The sequence below is a fragment of the Pygocentrus nattereri genome, chromosome 22 (assembly GCF_015220715.1).
Source record: "Pygocentrus nattereri isolate fPygNat1 chromosome 22, fPygNat1.pri, whole genome shotgun sequence".
Lineage (NCBI taxonomy): Eukaryota > Metazoa > Chordata > Actinopteri > Characiformes > Serrasalmidae > Pygocentrus > Pygocentrus nattereri.
Genome location: NC_051232.1, coordinates 13,101,691 through 13,122,943, shown reverse-complemented (window position 1 = coordinate 13,122,943; position 21,253 = coordinate 13,101,691). Strand labels below are relative to the sequence as shown.

At 44.3% G+C, this 21,253-nt stretch overlaps 1 protein-coding gene across 1 annotated transcript in view; it reads left to right on the top strand.

The window, feature by feature from the left end:
• LOC108410676 (zinc finger protein 850-like) overlaps positions 1-21,253 on the top strand; it is a 119,383-nt gene that overhangs the window by 77,846 nt on the left and 20,284 nt on the right. Inside the window, exon 9 of the mRNA XM_037533092.1 lies at positions 762-2,048. Coding sequence (XP_037388989.1) covers positions 762-2,048 — 1,287 coding nt within the window. The remainder of the gene's footprint in view (positions 1-761; positions 2,049-21,253) is intronic.

Here is a 21,253-nt window from a genome sequence, read left to right as displayed (position 1 = left end):
AGGTACAGGTATGGGTCAGATCCAGGAAGTACAGCAGGAAGTACAACAGTATAGGCGATCATAACCATCAGGGAAAAGACAGGGCAAAGTCTACAAGACAAGGAGTCAAATCCAGAGAACCAAAACAGCAGGCAAAACTACAAAAAAGGGAAATCTAAAAATCAGAGTCGAAAGCAAAACAGACAGGAAGTCAGAACACGATACAAAATCAGAACAGGAATAATGCTCAGTAGTTACTCCAGGAAAGCAACTTCAACGTGCTACACTAAAGCCTGGGCTTTAATACTAGTCTAAATAGATCATGTGACAGACACACAGCTGTTGCACTGTAAAACTCAGGTGATCTAGATCACTGATAGGTCGAGGATGAGGTTTCTGGTGATGTGATCTGGTGGTGGATTCTGGGAGTTGGAGTGCGAGTCCTTGTGTGGACTGGTTGAAGACGTGACAAGAATAATAAAAAATGAACCCTAACACCCAAAAGTTTTACACTCAAAAATGTTTCTTTTATTTGAAATTGAATTTTATGTACATATATTTTCTTTTTCTCCTGCAGGAAGAATGACATCCCTTTCAAGTTGTCTCCTGCTGCTCGTGTGAACCTTCATAAGCACATATGGACCTGCTAGAGGAACACTTCTGAAATCCGGAGAGACTTAGGAGGCAACAAGATGAAGCTCTGGTACCCAGCGCATATAACCTGATACTCTCCAGACTAACACACCTCACAGAGAAATGCAGAAAAATACCAGCAAAGAGAGGAATCACCACTGCTCTGAGTGTGGAAAGAGCTTTACTCTGCGTTCTTACCTTCAGAAACACCAGCGCATTCACAAAGGAGAGAAACCGTATCCCTGTTCTGAGTGTGGAAAGAGCTTTACTCTGCGTTCTTACCTTCAGAAACACCAGCGCATTCACAAAGGAGAGAAACCGTATCACTGTTCTGAGTGTGGAAAGAGCTTTAGTGTGAGTTCTTCCCTTCAAAAACACCAACGCATTCACACAGGGGACAAACCGTATCACTGTTCTGAGTGTGGAAAGAGCTTTAGTGTGCGTTCAAGGCTTCAGATACACCAGCGCATTCACACAGGCGAAAAACCGTTTCATTGCTCTGAATGTGGGATGAGTTTCAATCAGAAAAGTAATCTCATATCACATCAGCGCATTCACACAGGAGAGAAACCGTATCACTGTTCTGTGTGTGGAAAGTGCTTTAGTGTGTGTTCTTCCTTTCAGACACACCAGCGCAATCACACAGGGGAAAAACCTTATCAGTGCTCTGACTGTGGGATGGGTTTTTCTCACAAAAGTAATCTCATATCACATCAGCGCATTCACACAGGAGAGAAACCATTTTACTGCTCTGAATGTGGGATGAGTTTTAATCAGAAAAGTAATCTCAAATCACATCAGCGCATTCACACAGGAGAGAAACCGTATCACTGTTATGAGTGTGGAAAGAGTTTTAGTGTGCGTTCTTCCTTTAAGACACACCAGCGCATTCACACAGGGGAAAAACCTTATCAGTGCTCTGAGTGTGGGATGAGTTTTTCTCGCAAAAGTTGTCTCAAATCACATCAGCGCATTCACACAGGAGAGAAACCATTCCACTGCTCTGAGTGTGGGATGAGTTTTAATAAAAAAAGTAATATGAAATCACATCAACGCATTCACACAGGAGAGAAACCATTCCACTGCTCTGAGTGTGGAATGAGTTTTAATCAAAAGGGTTCTCTCCAGAACCACCAGCGCATTCACACAGGAGAGAAACCTTTTCAGTGCTCAGAGTGTGGGAAGTGTTTTAATCATAAAGGTTATCTACCAGCACACCAGCGCATTCATACAGGAGTGAAACCGTATCAGTGCTCAGAGTGTGGGAAGTGTTTTAATCAAAAGAGTTCTCTACAGAGACACCAACGCATTCACACAGGAGTGAAACCGTATCAGTGTTCAGAGTGTGAAAAATGCTTTACTACACAGACTCAGCTCCATGTACACCAGCGCATTCACACAGGAGAGAAACCATATTCCTGTTCTGAATGTGGCAAGTCTTTCACTGCGCATCTCAGTCTACAAAAACACCAGCGTACTCACACAGGAAAGAAAGCTGGACAGGGGTAGATGGGATCAGATATCTACACTGGACTTCAATCTGCTTGAAGCCAACTGAAGCAGATAAACCAGCAGGGCCAGAAGTGCTAATATTGGGGGTTGGAATAAATTTAACTGGACAATTTGCCATTGTAAATTAAAATTTATTTCATTGTTTTATAATATTATTAATTACTGTACAACCCCATTTCCAAACAAGTGTGCTGTGCAAAATGAAATGAAATTATGTGAAAATCATTTAAACCATATATTTCATTGAAAAAAGTACAAAGACAGCGTATTAAATGTTGAAATTGATAAATGTGTCCTCTATGCTAAAGACCACTCTGCTTGTTATCACTGCACTGTTTAAAAGTCAGAATTCATGATGATAAAGGGGGGCATTAGTGTGCATGGCATGTGTGACTGGCATATCTGTGAAGGCACCATTAATGGTGAATGACATATACATATTTGACAACACATGCGGCCATCCAGACGACGTCTTTTTCAGGAAAAGGCCCTGATTATTTCAGCAAGACAATGTCAAACCACCTGCATGTATTACAACAGCATTCCTCCATATCAAATGGGTGCTAAACTGCACTGCCTGCAAGAAGAGGTGATGAAACACCGTGGTAAACATGCGCTCGTCTCAATTTCTTTGGAACGTGTTGCTGGCATGAAATTGAAAATGGGCGAAATTTTTCAAAAGACAATAAAATTAATAATTTTCAATGTTTCATTTTTTTTGTCTGTGTAGTATTTAACCTTTAAAAAAGAGATTTACATGATTTGCAGATCAGTGCATTCTGTTCATATTCTTCAGTTTGCCTTTAGCAAGTTTCTCTATGAAACCACTAAATACGGAAGCTAATCATTTGACTGTTTTTTTTCTTCCTTTTAAATATAAGTTCTGATCAGGTTTTGTAGCAGTATTAGAAGCTTTGTAGACTAGTGCAAGTGCTGCCTCTCAGACTAGCTTGCAGGAAGATGTGTGTTTGTTAGATGTTAGCTAGATGATGCATGCACGAAGGTTTACAAAGACTGGAGAATGATGAAACCAGTGTTTTTAGCTGTCATTAAGATTTATACTCAAACTTTGTCCCACTTCAGACAATACTGAATGGCTCATTAGCAATGTGCTGTATAGACTCTCAAAGAACATCCTCAACTCCTGACAGGCTGGTAAATAAAACACCTATTAGCCTCTTCTCCCACAATGTTTATCAGGCCAGTCTGTATCATTACATTTATAAATGTGGCTGTTATTTTTACAAGATGTTATAAGGTGATTTTTTTTTTTGAGGTAGTTTATTATCCAGTGGGCCCATGAAGAGAGGCATTACCAGCCTCAGAGGCAAGAAAGTGCATCAGAGTCTTTAAGGCTGTTGACAGTACATGGCCTCCTTTTGAGGCAGTTTGTCAGGTTATTATATAAGACTTGCTTGTCAGGCTAGACAGTGTTCAAGGCCTTAGCTGCAGATAAAATGGTAGTGTAATAATGTTAGTGGCTTGGTAGTGTTAGCAGCTTGAATAGACTTGTGTAGACCCCTCAGACTGTTAACACTAAGTAGCCTGAGAGTAGTCCAGCTCATCTGATGTTGATCTTAATCTCCACTACATAATTAGCCTGCAAGAAGGTCTTGTCTGTTAACAGCCTAAGAGACAAACAACGTTATCTGTCTTTGAGGCAACAAACACAAGGTAGCCTGACAGGAATGTGGTTTACCCTTTTTCAGTCTGATACAAGGCACAATGACTGATAAACTTCCTGGAACGAGACTTTGTTTTATACGTTGCCTTAGAGGAATAAACATCTTTACCAGTTTCTAAGTCTGTTAATAGAGAAAGACATACTTGCAAGCTTTTTATATTTTTTTTATTCACTGCCTTAGAGGAATAAATGTCATTACCAGTTTCCACAGTTGTTAACAGAACAAGATATGCTGGCAGGCTCCCTCTATTTATCTTAATGTGCTGCCTTAGAGGTGTAAATGTTGTTTTTCTTTTTGTGGTTGGTGTAGTGTAGTGGTTAACACGTCTGCCTTCTACGCTGTAGACTAGGGTTCAATCCCCCACCTGGGGGCACCCTACACTATACCAATATTAGTCCTTGGGCAAGATTCCTAACACTACCTTTGCCTGCTTGTGTAAAAATGATCAAACTGTAAGTCGCTCTGGATAAGAGTGTCAGCCAAATGCCGTAAATGTCTTCCCAATTTTTGTGGCTGTTAACATAACAAGATATCTTTGCAAACTTCCTATGATTTTGCACTTAATTTCAAACAGAAGAAGTTTGAGCTAGATTCCGGTTAGGTTTCCTAGTATATCTATTATGCCTTGAAAACTAGAAAAAATGTTCATGTCTCTAAGGCAGGCAAGATAAAGCATCCTTTCAGGCTGTTTATCATTTATTGTGCCTTGCATCTTGCCTTATTAACAGCCTCAGAGGCATAAAATTAGCATGCCTTTGAGGCCACAAAAACAAGCTTGCCTGACAGGAATTTGGCTTGCCCATCTGCAGTCAGATGCAAGGCACAATGACATATAAACAGCCTGGAAGAAGACTTTGTCCTAAATGCTGTCTTGGGGGCATAAATATAAGAAGGTACCCAAAGTATTTAATAAAAAATGACTAGGTATGCCTGAGCTCTACTATTATACCATTCTTCTCTGTCTGTCATATTACTGTTGGAGTGAGAATGTCATTATTAAGGTCACTATTGTCATTTTCATTGTTACATGAAAGTGTTACTGCCTTTCACAATACATCAAAACGTAACTATGGCTATTACCTTGACTAACATATATAAAATTTTATTTTTCAGACTACCATTGATGAGTTTTGGGTCAAGGCAGTAAATGAAAAAAAATCCATAAAGACAAAGACCCTCAAATTCAATGAAGCATTGAAGTAATGAACAAGGAAACACAAGATATTTTTTCTTTTACAAAGATTCATTTGTTGTCTGTAAGAAACGCGAACAAATAACTTTACTTTCAGGAAGAACAGACCAAGCAGACCAAATGTTATACAATGAAGTTGTGAACATTCCAACCATTCATCTGGATGTGTGATGGTCCAATGGAGAAGACACGTGGGTACGTTCCAGGCTGGGGTGCAAAAATCTGTGTTTATTAAATCCCAGTGAAGAATCAAAACAAAAAAAAAATGCAATTTATCCAATGCCAAAAAGAAAATATTTACAGATATATACAGCTTAGTATGAGTATTCCCTTATTCAATAACAATTTTAGAGGTTTTTAGGCTTCAACCATGTTTCATTACCTCTCCCAGAAGACTAGCTCATTCTGCTCCCTCTAGGACATTTATAGAGCTAAACAGGAAGTGCTATGACATCACTGGAGTCTATTCATAGGTAAGTACTTGTTGCCTTTCAAAAAGTGTTTCAAAAATGTTACAGTTTATATGTTTAATTATATTGCCAAATCATTCAAAAATGCTATTTAAAAATAACTTGTGTCTCTGTTTGAATATGAAATGTCCCCATTAACTAGAAAGTTTTTACACATATGTACATTGTGGCAGAGGGCAGCTCCATCACAGGATGCTCATCTGGTAATCTAGAAAAAACTTGTGCAAATTCTTGCCCAGCTTATGTGTCATTTCAGTTCATTTCTGTGAAAAACTCTGTAATAGTTCTTATCGATGGACGGAGGAAAGATGCTGGGGGCAGGGGGTCAAGGTGGGGTGCTTTCTTTAATTGTCAAAAAAAAATGCTCGCGGGGGACTTTTCAGTTCTCTTTCTCTTCAGCTCAATCGGCTCAGCTTGGCTCGGTTCTAGTCAGTTCAGCTCTGCTTCATGTTCTCCTTTCTCAGTGCTCTGCTGCCTAGTGAAGGAAGAAATGATTATAAGTAGGCTGGCAGAAACAAGGCACAGGTGAGCATCATCAGCTGCTTAGCCTGCTGGTTCATCCAGACTGGCTTCTCCGTCCTGTATTCGATGCTCAGCTACACCCCCTTCCCCACATACCCCACATCTGTCCAGCCAATACCCCGCTCCTCACCCCTACCTGCACGGGAAAGGAAATTGGCCACCGCCATCTGGGTCCACGGTCTGTGAACCATCTCTAACCTAAAGGGTTGGAGAGCTTGAATCCTTCACTGGAGGGGGGCGTGGTCAGAACAAAGGGTGAATGGACGCCCAAAAGGTAATAGCAGAGCACGAGGACCACCCACTTGATAGCCAGACATTCCTTCTCAATGGTGCTGTACTTGACATCCTCCCCCTCCACCACCTGGGACAAAATGGCTCCCAGCCCTCTGTCTGATGCGTTAGTCTGCAAGACAAAAGGGAGAGCAAAGTCAGGTGGATGCAGCTGTGGCCCCCCAGAGAGAGCTGCCTTAATGCAGTTCACAGTCTGTTGGCACTGCTCCATCCACTGGACCGGATCTGGGGTCAGCGGGCTGGTGACATCCAAATAATTAGGGATGAGTCCTACGATAATACCCAGTCAGCCCCAGTAATCGTGTCACGTCCTTTTTGGTCTTGGATCTTGGACAGGTCACAATCGATGCTGTTTTATCAATTTGGGGACCTGTCTGTGACCCATCTGGAAGCCCAGATACCGAACTTCCACTCATCCAGTTGCGCACTTCTTTGGGTTAGCCATAAGCACAGCCCGTATCAATGATTTCAGAACCGCCCTCAGATACTGCACGTGCCAATAATTGCTGTATATGATGATGTCATCTAAATAGGCAGCAGCATAAACATTGTGGGGGCAGAGGATTTTGTCCATAGCCGGTGCTGCGAATAACCCGAAAGGGAGGGTGACGAATTGGTGTAATGCCAACAGGGGTGGACAAAGACGTTTTTTCTTGAAATACTGGAGTCAAGGAAACACAGAAACTAACAGTCCCGTCGGGCTTGGGAACAAGTACCATGGGGCTGCTTCAATCATTGTGGTTCTACTCGATTACCCCTATGTCGAGCATGGCCTTAATTTCATCCTGAACCATCTTTTTTTGTGCTTAGGCAGATGGCATGGCCAGCTGCGGACAGCCATGCCAGGAGGTGCTTCAATGTGGTGCTCTATGAGGTCAGTACAACCAGACAGAGGTTAAAACACATCAAAAAACTCCATTTGCAACCTTGCCACTTCTGCTTTATGGGTCAGGGAGAGCTGGTCCCCACAAGAGACGGGAGAGTGAGTCATTTTGGCTGGGACCTCCGGCCCCAACTCAGCTCTCCCGGGAACCACCATCGCCAGTGAAACAGGGACCGCCTCCATCCAAAATTGAAATCTCCAAAAGAGATTGATGTGGTATACCTGGAGTGTTCCGCCTCTGTCTGTCACTTTGACCTCATAGTCAACTTCTCCCACTCGCCTTGTAACCTCAAAGGGTCCTTGCCATTTGGCGAGCAATTTGGAGCTCGATGTTGGTAGTAAAAGTACCTTGTCTCCCAGTGAAAGCCTATGTAGCCGAGCATCCCTGTTGTAGGTGTGTCTCTGATGTTCTTGAGCCTGGAGCAAATTCTCCTAAGTTAAGTGCCCTAGTGCTTGGAGTTTTGCTCTCAGGTCAAGAACGTACTGAATTTCATTTTTGCTAGTTGAAGGTCCCTCCTCCCAGTACTGCTTAATGATGTATAGGACGCCCCTGTGTCTCCTCCCATACAATAATTAAAAGGGAGAAAACCCAGAGGAGGCTTTTGGGACCTCTCGCAAACAACAGGGTTTCTAACCACTAATCACAATTTCTAGTGTCCTTATGAACGAACTTTTGAATCATGTTTTTAAAGGTTTGGTTAAAGCCTACAACCAGTCCATCCATTTGGGGGTGGTAAACGCTGATATGAATCGATTTAATGCTCAACAATTCGTAAAGTTTGTGTAAAGTGCGTGACATGAACGTTGTGCCCTGGTCAGTCAGGAACTCTTTCGGGATCTGGGAGATCACTTTGAAGACTGCCTCTGCAAGGGTATGTGCTGATATGTTGCGAAGAGGCACCGCCTCTGGATATCGCGTTGCGTAGTCTACTAAGACTAAAATAAAGCGATACCCATGTATGCTTTGATCCAATGGTCCGACAAGTTCCATGCCAATTCTTTCAAAGGGGACGTCGATTAATAGGAGGGTTTACAAGCTGGCATTCTCGGCATGACACACACCACCTTCATACATCAGCATGACTGCCTGGCCAGTAGAAATGGACCATTAGACAATTCAGTGTCTTCTCCTGACCTAAATGTCCTGCCATGGGATTACTATTAGCCGCATGAAATAACATTTCCCTATGGCTTTATGGATACTAAATGCTGGGTTGACACCTCCGATGTTAGAGTGTCCTGCATAACTCTGTATAATTTGTCTTTCATAAACAAAAAATGTGGGTATGACGGGCCATCCCACCTCGAGCACCGGAGCATCAATAACTTTCACTTGGTATTTGTTTGTGATATGTTGAATTAACCCTGCTTTATGTCAATTTTGATTTGAATGGCATTTAGGAGGATGTATTGTTTTTAATAGGATTATGGGTGTGATTAATTATTTTGTGTCTTTTTATTTTGTTCTAGAGAAACTTGGTGGAAGGGTGTCTCTTCTTGGCTGATGGTTACCCTCTTTGGAAATTTCCCTTTTCACTCCTTTCACACTTGGGTTGCTGTGGTTGAAGTCACTCCTTTTTGAGTTGTTACAGCCTGTGTGTGTGGTTTGTGTCGCCTCCAGTGTGGGGACCTAGCCAAACTATTTGACGCCAGCTCTAGTTACTCATAAACTCTAACTACTGTAAGAGAAATTGCATGGCCAGTATATCCTAGGGTTATTGGTTTTAGGGGTCAAGGTGCGAAAGGGCATTTAGCTTTCCTTGACATTTTTAAACCCCAGTTGTTACTAAAGTTGAATTTTATTGTTTGATCTGCATTTGTCCTCCTGCACTTTAAGTAAATGTTACACTGAACTACAAATCACATCTCTGTCTATATCTGAACATACCTGTGTGCTTTTGTGTGGTATTTGTGGTATATTTTCTGGGGTGAAACTCACCAGGTTGCATAGTCGAGCTCAAACCTATTCAAAGGCTTAAAGAAAGGTCACACATGGCATCGGTATTTTTAAGTGACATGTGAATGGAAAAAAGCAAATTTAGAAAGAAAGATCTCTTCACTCTATTGTTTTCTCTTCTTCTTCCAAACATTTCTGTAATTAATACAGCCCGAACCGCTTAACGTACAGACTCCCTTCAAACTGTGAGTCGATTGGATTAGTAGATTTTAATAAAATTAAGTTTAAAAAAGAAAAACCTCCCAAAAGAATGAATGACGGAATGTTCTAGAACATAAAATTCTAACTGACATCAATGATGTCACAGCAGACCACTCAGTTTCACAGACACAGCTGTCGCGCAGGTTATCTGCTTTAAAATTCTTAAACTTTCACCTAGAAACTCCCTTTCCGTTAGCTTTAGAGTTATGAGCATTTGTTTGGCACTAGGCATAGAAAACTGCTCTATTCATTCCCACGTAAATTTCTCAAAATTAGAATCTGCTTATTTCAAGATTTTCTGTGTTTGACTTGTCATAACTCAGACATTTTCTGCTCAATACACACAACATTACACCAAAATAATCCTCAAGGGGTCTTTTTCTCACAAAGTCTGTCCGGTTAAGCCATAGAGTAAAGTTTTCCAAGTTATGACTGTTCAGAGAGTGCAAATCGGAGTCGAACAAGGCTTCTCCACTAAGAGCTGCATAATAAAAGAGTGGCAGTTCATTTGAATGATTCCCCCATCACCCCAAAACACATACATCTCTTCCACACACACACACACACACACACAGACACATACCTAAGGAGGTGTTGTTCATCTACACAGAAACACATACACACACACACATGCAGCTGTTTTCAAGCACGCTTGCAGTTCCTAGCACATCTAGTTCTTTTTCTTTATCTTCTTCCACACTTTTAATTAATATAGCTCGAATTGCTTAATGTACAGACTGTGTTCAAACTGTGTTTCGAAGGTTTCAGTGCTGTGACTTGTGCTATATATTTTTTGAGGCGATCTGATTGGTAGTTTTAACCAACTTAATAAAATTAATTTTAAAAATGAAAAACTTCCCATAAGAATGAATGGCGGAATGTTCTAGAACTTCAAATTCTAAGGAAAAAGGGCAAATCAGAGGACCATCAGATAGATGTATGTCGGTTGTTATGTATGTGTCTCTACTGTTGTTGAATAATCAGTCATGTGCAAAAGTTTGGGTGCCCCTAGCAATGTTTTGTTCATTTTATAAGGGTAAATAAGTATAACATATCCTCAGTAGAGAACACATTTCTGTACATTTTAATACACAACTATTGTTTATTTGCTGATTTTAACATATTGGAGAAAAGAATGAAACAGAAAATATGGGCAGTGCAAAAGTTATGTCACATTTAGTTTTTTTATTTCCAGTATGTTTAATCCTCTCCTTGGATCACGACCTTAGCCTGGTGGAGAGGTTTGTGTGCCTACGTGATCCTAGGAGCTATGTTGCCAGGGGCAAACATGGCAGGGGCTCTGGAACAGACTCTCTCAAGAGGGGTTGGACTTTATTCCATTCTGGAGTTGTCCAGGGTGAGAGGCGTCGGGCAGGAGTGGGCTTACTCATAGCTCCCCGGCTCAGCGCCTGTGCGTTGGGGTTTTCTCCGGTGGATGAGAGGGTTATTTCCCTGCGCCTTCGGGTTGGGGTTACGGGCTCTGACTGTTGTCTGTGCTTATGCACCGAACGGCAGTTCAGAGTACCCGGCCTTCTTGGAGACCCTGGAGGGGGTACTGGAAAGTGCCCTCTGTGTCGGACTCTATTGTCTTGCTGGGTGACTTCAACACTCACGCGGGCAATGACAGTGAGACCTGGAAGGACGTGACTGGGAGGAACTGCTTCCCCAATCTGAACCCGAGTGGTGCTTTGTTATTGGAGCTCTGTGCTTGCCACAGTCTGTCCATAACAAACACCATGTTTGAACAGAAAGGTGTGCATAAGTGCACATGACATCAGCACACCTTAGGCCGCAGTTCGTTGTATTTTCGGATTTGCGACCATGTGTTTTGGACACTCGAGTGAAGAGAGGAGCGGAGCTGTCAACCGATCACCACCTAGTGGTGAGTTGAATCAGATGGCAGGTGAAAATACTGGACAGACCTGGCAGATCCAAACGAGTTGTGAGGGTTTGTTGGGAACGTCTGGCAGAGGAACCTACCAGAAAGATATTCAACTCCCACATTCAACAAAGTTTTGACCGCAAAGGAGGCCCGGTTACATCGAGTCCAAGTGGGCCCTGTTTCATGCCTCCATTATCGATGTAGAGGATCAGAGCTTTAGCCACAAGGTCGTAGGTGCCTGTCCTTGCTGCAATCCCCGAACTCGTTGGTGGACACCTTTGGTAAAGGAAGCAGACAAGCTGAAGAAAGAGTCCTATCAGGCCTGGTTGGCTTGTGGGGCTCTGAAAGCAAAAGATGGGTACTGAAGAGTCAAGCGGGCTGAGGCTTCAGCGGTTGCTGAGGCAAAAACTAGGGTGTGGGAGGAATTTGGTGAGGCCATGGGGAAAGACTATCGACAGGCACCGAGAAGGTTCTGGCAAACTTTCAGGCGCCTCAGGAGAGGAAAGCGGTTCCACACCAACACTGTATACAGTGGGGCTGGAGGGGCTGCTAACTTCGACTAGGGACATCATTGGATGGTGGAAAGAATACTTCAAGGATCTTCTCAATCCCATCAACGATCCTTCCCCAGAGGAGGCAGAGCTTGGAATGCCGAGCGAGGGTCCGTCCATCACTCAGGCTGAGGTAGGCAAGGTGGTTGGCTGATACGCCTCTGCAACATCGCGTGGACATCTGGGGTGGTCCCCCTGGAATGGCAGACCAGGGTGGTGGTCCCGCTTTTTAAGAAAAGGGACTGGAGGGTGTGTTCCAACTATCAGGGGATCACACTTCTCAGCCTACCCGGTAAGGTCTATGCAAGGGTACTGGAGAAGAGAGTCCGACCAATAGTTGGATCTCAGCTAAAAGAGGAACAATGTGTGTTTTGCCCAGGTCGTGGAACACTGGACCAGCGTTTTATCCTCACCAGGGTCTTTGAGGGTGTGTGGGAGTTCGCCCAACCAATGTGTTTTGTGGATTTGGAGAAGGCATTCGACCGCGTCCCTCGGGGGATCCTGTGGTGAGTGCTCTGGGAGTACGGGGCGAGAGGCTAGTTATTTCGGGCCATTCAGTCCCTGTACAAATGGAGCAGGAGCTTGGTTTGTATAGCCGGCAGTAAGTCGGATTGGTTTCCAGTCAGGGTTGGACTTCGCCAGGGCTGTCCATTGTAACCGATTCTGTTCATAACTTTTATAGACAGAATTTCTCGTTACAGCCAAGTGGTGTCCAGTATGGTGGCCTCAGGATGTCACGTCTGCTTTTTGCGGATGATGTGGTCCTGTTGGCGTCATCAGGTCGGGACCTCAAACTCTCTCTGGACCAGTTTGCAGCCGAGTGTGAAGTGGCTGGGATGACAATCAGCACCTCTAAATCTGAGCTTGCTCCTTCCCCACCTGATTCCAGCCTCTGTACCAGCAATTCTTTCTGTTTTGTTATATATATATATATATATATATATATTGTGATTTTTCTTTATTTGTATGTTCTTTTGCTAAAGCCAAGTACTGAAGATTTATTTATTAGTTTTTTTCTCTTTTTCTAACTTGCCAATAAACTAAATCTATTTGTGGTATATGCGTCTTCAGTGTATGAATAAAACGAACCTGTGGGCCTTATTTTGGTATCGTGTGTTCCCTGGGCACTTAATCCAGGGTGGCGTAGTCGATTAGCTTCTTAAAACTCATACATTGAGTACACCACGTTGCCACATTTTGGCATCACTGACAGGGTTTATACTACAACCGCCACATTTTGGCGTAGTCGGCAGGATTTACTTTCTTCTGATCAGAGACGTGTTTACCTTGGTAGATTTATTTGTTCATTTTCCTTGAATTATTTTCCTTTTTGCTTGAAAGTGCTTGTGCTTTTTAGGTCGTTGGTGGAAACAAGACAGCAGAGAGCCTTACCAGTTCTTTTTATTTTTTTTAGTGCCTGGTATTTCTTTGTTGCCCTTTTTTTCATTATTATTCATTTTTTCCCTTTTTTTTTCTATCTGGTTGTTTAGCTGTCTGTAAGGTAAGTCATGGAGGCAGAGTTGCAAGGGCTTCGGGACTTAGTAGCACAATTGCAGGCTGATAATGCTAAATTGAGGGAAGAACGGGTAACTGCTGTATCACCAGGACCTAGTGAGGGCCCCTCTGTGTCAGCTGCTCCAGTACCTTCCAGCTCCAGTCTCCCTGTATCAGAGAGATTGGTTTTTGTGCCTCGTGATAGGAAATGTCCCATGTTTAATGGTAGATCAGGGTTAACTGTAAATGAATGGCTGGAGGAGGCGCAGGCTTGTATACGTGCACGTCACCTTTCCATTTCTGATCAGGCCTTCTTTTTGTTCGATCACTTAGAAGGTGAGGCAAGGAAGGAAATTAAGTATCGTCCTACTGCAGAAAAGAGTGATCCAGGTAAGATAATTTCCGTGTTAAAGGAATTGTATGGGTTCTCACAGTCTTTGCAGGAGGAGTTCTTTTCTAGGAAACAGCAGGAGGGAGAGACGTTATTGGAATTTTCTTTAGCTTTGATGAGCCTTATGGATAAAGTTAAGCAGGTGGCGCCAGAGGGGCTAGTAAATGCAGACGTTTTATTGCGTGACCAGTTCATAGAGCATGTAATCGATAGTGCTTTGCGTCGAGAACTTAAGCAGTTAGTGCGCCGTGAACCAACCACCACTATGCTGGCTGCCCAATCAGAAGCGATTCAGTGGGAACGGGAGGGGACACCTGGGGGCGTTAGGGGTCGTAGTCGTTCAGTTCCATCCGCATATGGCATTAGGTATGGGGTCCAGGGGGGACCATGTGGTGCTTCTAATAGTCCGTCCCAGCAATCAGAACTTGTCACCTTGAAAGAGATCTTGAAGCAGCAACAGGAACAATTGAATCAACTTTCACAGAGTGTTGCTTTGTTGCATAGTTCGCAACCACCTTTTCGTTCATCCAGTTCTAGTGTCATCATATGTAGAAGATGTCAGCGACCCGGACATTTTGCTCGGGATTGCGATGGACGGATTCCTCCTCCTCGGCAGCCTCGTTCTCTTGTTTTATCATCTCGTGGTGGAAGACGGCTATCCCCTACGGTGGCGGAAAACTAACCCCCACCAGGCTGCAGAGTCACAGTTTGGGTGGGGAGGTAGCTGGCTCACATAGAATTGGGGCGAGCCCTACGTTAATGTCTTCTTGCCCTTATCTTAATGTTCTTATTGGGGGGGTACGTGTATCTTGCTTAATAGACACTGGATCTATGGTGTCTACGATCACCGAGTCTTTCTTCTCCAAGCATTTTGAACCTTGGGGTCCCGAACGTCTTCAATCTTGTCAATGGCTGAAACTTCGTGCAGCCAATGGATTGGACATTCCTTATATTGGTTATGTGGAGCTTAACGTGGAGCTGTGTGGTAAGCTGGTGCCTGATTGTGGAGTGCTGGTTGTTAAGGACCCTCTTGGTGGGGTGGGGTTACAGGCTCCTGGGGTCCTCGGGATGAACGTCTTAAGTAAGTGCTATCAGGAACTTTTTGTTCAACATGGATCTTCTCTCTTCGATCTGCCAGCTGTGTCCCATGCTCATAGTTCGGTTGTTAAAGCTTTACAATTTTGCTGTCAGGTCGATAGACAGTCTGCTGTACGTAGGCCGGTGAAAGTCCGGGGGGGGGGCAGGTTCATTGTATTCCCGGTGGCACCATGAGGTTGGTGCCGGCGACATGTTCGGAGCAGCTCTTTTGCGAGCCTGTACTGTTTGAACCTGCGGATATGGGTCTCCCTGCTGGATTGCTGGCCTCTCCTGCATTAGTGACAGTGACTCGTGGCACTGGTTATATTCCGGTTGTCAATGTAGGTGTTAATGACGTTCTACTTTACCCACGTACTAACCTGGGTACTTTGAGCAGTGTGTGTGTCGTTAATCTGCCCCCTGAGGTGCAAGAAGTTTCTCCTGTAACTGCCACTGTTGCCTCTCATGATGTAACCCTTTCTCCTTGTAATCAGGTCGCTACGTTGGACCTGTCGTCTTTGTCTGATGGAGAACAAGATCAGGTTCGAGCCTTGTTGCAGAAATATCATGATGTCTTCTCCTCTCATGAGGGTGACCTGGGCTGTGTTAATTTTATTTCTCACCAGATCCCGTTGTTGGATGATGTTCCAGTTCGTCAACGGCATCGGAGAATACCTCCAACTGAGTATGAAGTTGTTAAGTCTCATATTAATCAGCTTCTAGAAGCACAGGTGATCCGGGAGAGTAGTAGCCCCTACGCTTCGCCAATTGTCCTGGTAAAGAAGAAAGATGGCAGCTTGCGCATGTGCGTAGATTATCGTCAACTAAACGCTAAGACAAGAAAGGATGCATTTCCTCTCCCACGTATTGAAGAATCGTTGGATGCCCTGTCTGGGGCCCGCTGGTTCTTCACTTTGGATCTTGCGAGTGGGTATAACCAAGTCCCTGTTGCTGAAGAAGATCGTGCTAAAACTGCGTTTTGTACTCCATTTGGTCTCTTTGAGTGGAATCGGATGCCCTTTGGCCTTTGTAATGCTCCAGGTACTTTTCAACGGCTCATGGAGCGTTTGTTTGGTGATCAACAATGCCAGTCTTTACTTCTTTACTTGGACGACATTGTTATTTTTTCTTCTACAGTAACTCAGCACTTGGAACGGTTGGACTTGGTGCTGGGACGGTTGCAGCATGAAGGCCTGAAGGCCAAGCTAGAGAAGTGTTTCTTTTTTCAGCGGGAAGTTAGTTATTTGGGTCATGTTATCTCTGACCAGGGAGTAGCTACCGATCCTAGTAAAATCCAGGCTGTTGCCGGTTGGCACCCTCCCAGTACTGTTTCCGAGTTGTGTTCCTTCTTGGGTTTTTCTAGTTACTACCGCAGGTTTGTGGAGGGATTTGCCAAATTGGCGGCGCCATTGCATAAGCTAGTAGCAGAAATGGTAGGTGCTAAAGCTGGGAAGAGGTCGGAACACCGTTTTTCTTCGTACTGGTCTGATCAATGTCAATCTAGCTTTGATGAATTAAAGAGGCGGCTTACCACCGCTCCTGTCCTCGCTTATGCTGATTTTAAGTTACCTTTTATTTTGGAGGTAGATGCCAGCCACAGTGGTTTGGGTGCAGTCCTTTCCCAGGAGCAAGGGGGTAAGGTACGTCCTATCGCTTACGCGAGTCGAGGTTTGCGTCTTACTGAACGCAATATGTCCAACTATAGCTCTATGAAATTAGAGTTCCTGGCACTTAAATGGGCTATGACCGAAAAATTTTGCGAGTACTTATTGGGACATCACTGCGTGGTCTATACTGATAGCAGAGGAAAGATGGCTAAGGGGGTTGTTAAGTTGGGAGCCTTGGAACAGCGTTGGGCAGCACAACTGGCATCTTTTGATTTTGAGATCAAGTATCGCGCGGGAAGGCATAATCGAAATGCAGATGCTCTCTCCAGACAGTATCCATCTGAACCTTCAGGTACTGCAGACCTGGCTCCTGGTACAGCCATTCCAGCACTTTTACGCCGTGCACTAGCCGCTGAACCACTGGTTGGAGTAACTCAGGCAGCCATGATCGCATTGCCCTGGCACACATTGTCTGAGGTATGTGTTATGCAGCGTACAGATCCCGTGATTGGGGAAGTTTTGAAGTATTGGGATCAGAAGGTGCGTCCTAATTCTATCCAACGTCAGCCAATGTCTAAATCCACTTTAGCTCTCTTGCGCCAGTGGGATCGTTTGGTTCAGAAAGATGATGTCTTGTACCGAAGGGTGTTCCGACCCGATGGTGCAGAAGAATGCTTACAACTTGTCCTGCCCACTTGTCTTAAGAACGAAGTTCTGGTCCAACTGCATCAGGATCATGGCCATCAAGGTGTCGAGCGGACTATGGAATTAGTGAGAAAGAGGTGCTACTGGCCAGGTATGTCTTCTGACATAGCCCGTTGGTGTCTGGAATGTGAGCGGTGCCAGGTAGCTAAGGATACTCAACCCTCGGCACACACCTTTATGGGGCATCTTTTAGCGTCCCGGCCACAGGAGGTGTTGGCTATGGATTTCACAGTGTTAGAGCCTTCCTGGTCTGGCTGCGAGAACGTTTTGGTCCTGACTGATGTTTTCAGTAAGTACACCTTGGCTATCCCAACCCGGGATCAACAGGCGGCCACAGTGGCTCAGGTGCTCGTTAACGAGTGGTTCTACAAATTCGGGGTTCCTGCACGCATTCACTCTGATCAGGGTCGGTGTTTTGAGGCATCACTTCTTCGACAGTTGTGTAATCTTTATGGTATTGATAGGTCACGTACTACTCCTTATCATCCGGCCGGAAACGGTCAGTGTGAACGCTTTAACCGCACGCTTCATAACCTTCTCCGCACCTTACCTGTCTCTCAAAAGAGAGATTGGCCGGTTTGTCTTCCCCAAGTGCTTTTCTGTTATAACACCACTCCTCATCAGGCTACAGGAGAGTCACCTCATTTTTTAATGTTTGGTCAGATTGTAGCAGTATGCTGCGGGTAACAGCATTCTTGCCCTATCATTCATGTTTATTTTGTTCCGCCTACTATTACTTGTGAGCCAATTAGGTCTCCCCTGGTTTTTCATAAAAGGGAGGGCGCTCCCATTATTGGGTGCGTTGACTGGGTGATTTGCTTCCACTGTTCGGTTCCTTCCTGGTTTCCCCGTTGTCGCGACTATCGTGTTGCGAGCTGGTGGATGGTTTGAATCGGTGTCTGATTAATCTGCTCTGCAGGACTGGTGTCTGTAAGAGGGCCAGCGTCATCTGCTGATTGTGTTCAGTTCCTTCCTGGTTTCCCCGTTGTCGCGACTCTCGTGTTGCGAGCTGGTGGATGGTTTGAATCGGTGTCTGACTAATCTGCTCTGCAGGACTGGTGTCTGTAAGAGGGCCAGCGTCACCTGCTAATTGTCTGTGAGAGTGCCGGCGTTACCCACGTGTGACATTGTGGCTGAGCCTTGGTGTGGTTTTGTCAGAGGCCGCTTGGCTTTTCTTGATCTCGTGCCCTGTTCTGGATAACACGGAATGCAAAGTTGGTGCTGGCTTCTGCTGTTTTGTTTCCGCTAATGATGTTTTGTTTTTACCAATAGTTTTGTTTTTACTGATGTTTTATTTTCATTTTTTTTTTAAATTTGGTTTTCATGTTATTTTTTTTCTTTTCTTTTCATAATGTTCTTTTTCTATTAAAGCTTTGTTTTTTTTTGCTCTAAGCTGCTGCGGCTGAGCGCACTACCCTACCTTCGGCTTGGGGTTTTTGGTGTTGGCTGTTCGTGCTGCGTGCTGGGGCGTTGGTTGTGCTGTGTGCCCTGCCTCTCCTGTAAGAGTTGCACATTGAGAGCACTGCTTATCGCTGCTTTGTGGTTGTATTTTATTTATTTTTTTTTTTCTTTATAATTTGGAGTTGAGTTTAGGTTTGTCTTGTTCTTTTCATTTGATTTGACTGGTAGTGCACCTGATTGTGGTACTTGGCCGGAGGACTTGTTGATGAAGGGTAAGTACGTAGTGCATGGTTTGTTGTGTGTAATTGTATCCTCTTTGTGGCTTTTTCTTTTGGGTAATTGTAATCCGTGTGATTAATTTTTCTTTATCACTGAGCTTGCTCCTTCCCCACCTGATTCCAGCCTCTGTACCAGCAATTCTTTCTGTTTTGTTATATATATATATATATATATTGTGATTTTTCTTTATTTGTATGTTCTTTTGCTAAAGCCAAGTACTGAAGATTTATTTATTAATTTTTTTCTCTTTTTCTAACTTGCCAATAAACTAAATCTATTTGTGGTATATGCGTCTTCAGTGTATGAGTAAAACGAACCTGTGGGCCTTATTTTGGTATCGTGTGTTCCCTGGGCACTTAATTCCAGGGTGGCGTAGTCGATTAGCTTCTTAAAACTCATACATTGAGTACACCACGTTGCCACATTTTGGCATCGCTGACAGGGTTTATACTGCAACCGCCACACTTGTTTCTGCCAGCCTACTTATAGTCATCTCTTCCTTCAGTAAACACCAGAGCCCCGAAACAGGAAGACAGTAAAGACAGTGAAGACACGAGAGCAGAGCTGACCTGACCAGAACAGAGCCAAGCTCACCTAGCTGAGCCGAAGAAAAAGAGGACTGAAAAGTTCTCTGTGTTCATCACCCACTTACCCGAGGAGACAGCAGGTTGGATCCAGTGCCACCAAACAGAATCGCTGGACGAGGCCAAAAAGCTGGCAGAGGCACACATGGCGGCGTATTCGGGGGCAGGAGCCCCCACCCAGCAAACTTCTCTCTTTCCTTCTTTCTTTCCCTATTAATGCTCCCTGAAAAAAGGGAGCTCTAGTCCCCAAACCCTTCCCTATCTCTCATCCTCCCCGCACCTCACCATCCCCTTCTACCTCTCGTTACACCCCAGCAGCTACTCATGGTCTCCCTTCTCTCTTTGCACAGGGGGCAATAGCTGAACCTGCAAGAGCTGGGGTGAAGCCTGATCAGGCATGTTGGCAATATGGGGAGCCCAGACACTTCCAGGACCATGGTCGGGACATTGGTCTGGGTCCCCACATGACCAGCCACTGCCCCTGGCTGGAACATACTGCAGCTAGTGGTTAGTCCTCACCTTACCCATCCTCTGATTTTGGCAGGTTAGTGAGAACTTTGGTAGAGGATGGGTCCCGCTGTACTACAAGGAAGGGGGTAGGTGCCATTCTTGAGGCAGGTGTTCATGGCCAGGCATTCATGCGGATGTATGAAGGTGGTGTGCGTCATGCTGCGAATGCCAGCTTGTAAACCCTCCGGCTATCCCAAACGTGCCTTTGCGGCCACTCCTATTAATCAATGTTTTGAAAAGAATTTTTTTGAAAGAATTGGCATGGACCTTGTCAGACCATTGGATCAAAGCATGGGTATTTCTTTGCATTAGTCTTAGTAAACTATGCAACGCAATATCCAGAGGCAGTGCCTCTTCGCAACATATCAATACGTACTCTTGCAGACGCACTCTTCAAAGTGATCTCCCAGATCCCGAAAGAGTTCCTGACTGACCAGGGCACAACATTCATGTCACGCACTTTACACAAACTTTATGAATTGTTGGCCATTAAATCGATTTGTATCAGTGTTTACAACCCCCAAATGGATAGACTGGTTGAACGCTTCAACCAAACCCTTAAAAACATGATTCAAAAGTTCATTCTTAAGGACACTAGAAATTGGGTAGAATCCCTGTTGTTTGCGGGAGGTCCCAAAAGCCTCCTCTGGGTTTTCTCCCTTTTAATTATTGTACGGGAGGAGACCCAGGGGCGTCCTATACATCATTAAGCAGTACTGGGAGGAGGGACCTTCAACTAGCAAAAATGAAATTCAGTACATTCTTGACCTGAGAGCAAAACTCTAAGCACTAGGGCACTAGAATTTGCTGCAGGCTCAAAAACGTGGGATGCTCAGCTACACAGGCTTTCACTGGGAGACAAGGTACTTGTTTTACTACCCACATCGAGCTCCAAATTGCTCGCCAAATGGCAAGGACCCTTTGAGATCACAAGACGAGTGGGAGAAGTTGACTATGAGGTCAAAGTGACAGAGGCGGGGTACTTCATGTATACCACCTCAATCTCTTAAAATTTTGGAGGGAGGCGGTCCCTTTATCACTGTTGATGTTGGTTCCCGGGAGAGCTGAGTTGGGGCCGGAGGTCCCAACCAAAATTACTCACTCTCCACTCTCTTGTGGGGACCAGCTCTCCCCAATCCATAAAGCAAGGTTGTAAATGGAGTTTTCCGATGTGTTTTAACCTCTGCCTGGCCATACTGACCTCATAGAGCATGAACAAAAACAAACGTGCCTGTCAAGAAATTGACTTACCCTTCTTCAGTCTAATGCAAGGCACAATAACTGATAAACAGCCTGGAAGGATGCTTTATCTTGTCTGCTTTACATTTACATTTTTTCTAGTTTCTAAGGCCTAATAATTTCTTCTGTCTGAAAGTAAGTCCAATAACATAAGAAGCTTGCAAAGTTATCTTGTTCTGTTAACAACCACAGAAACTGGGAAAGACAT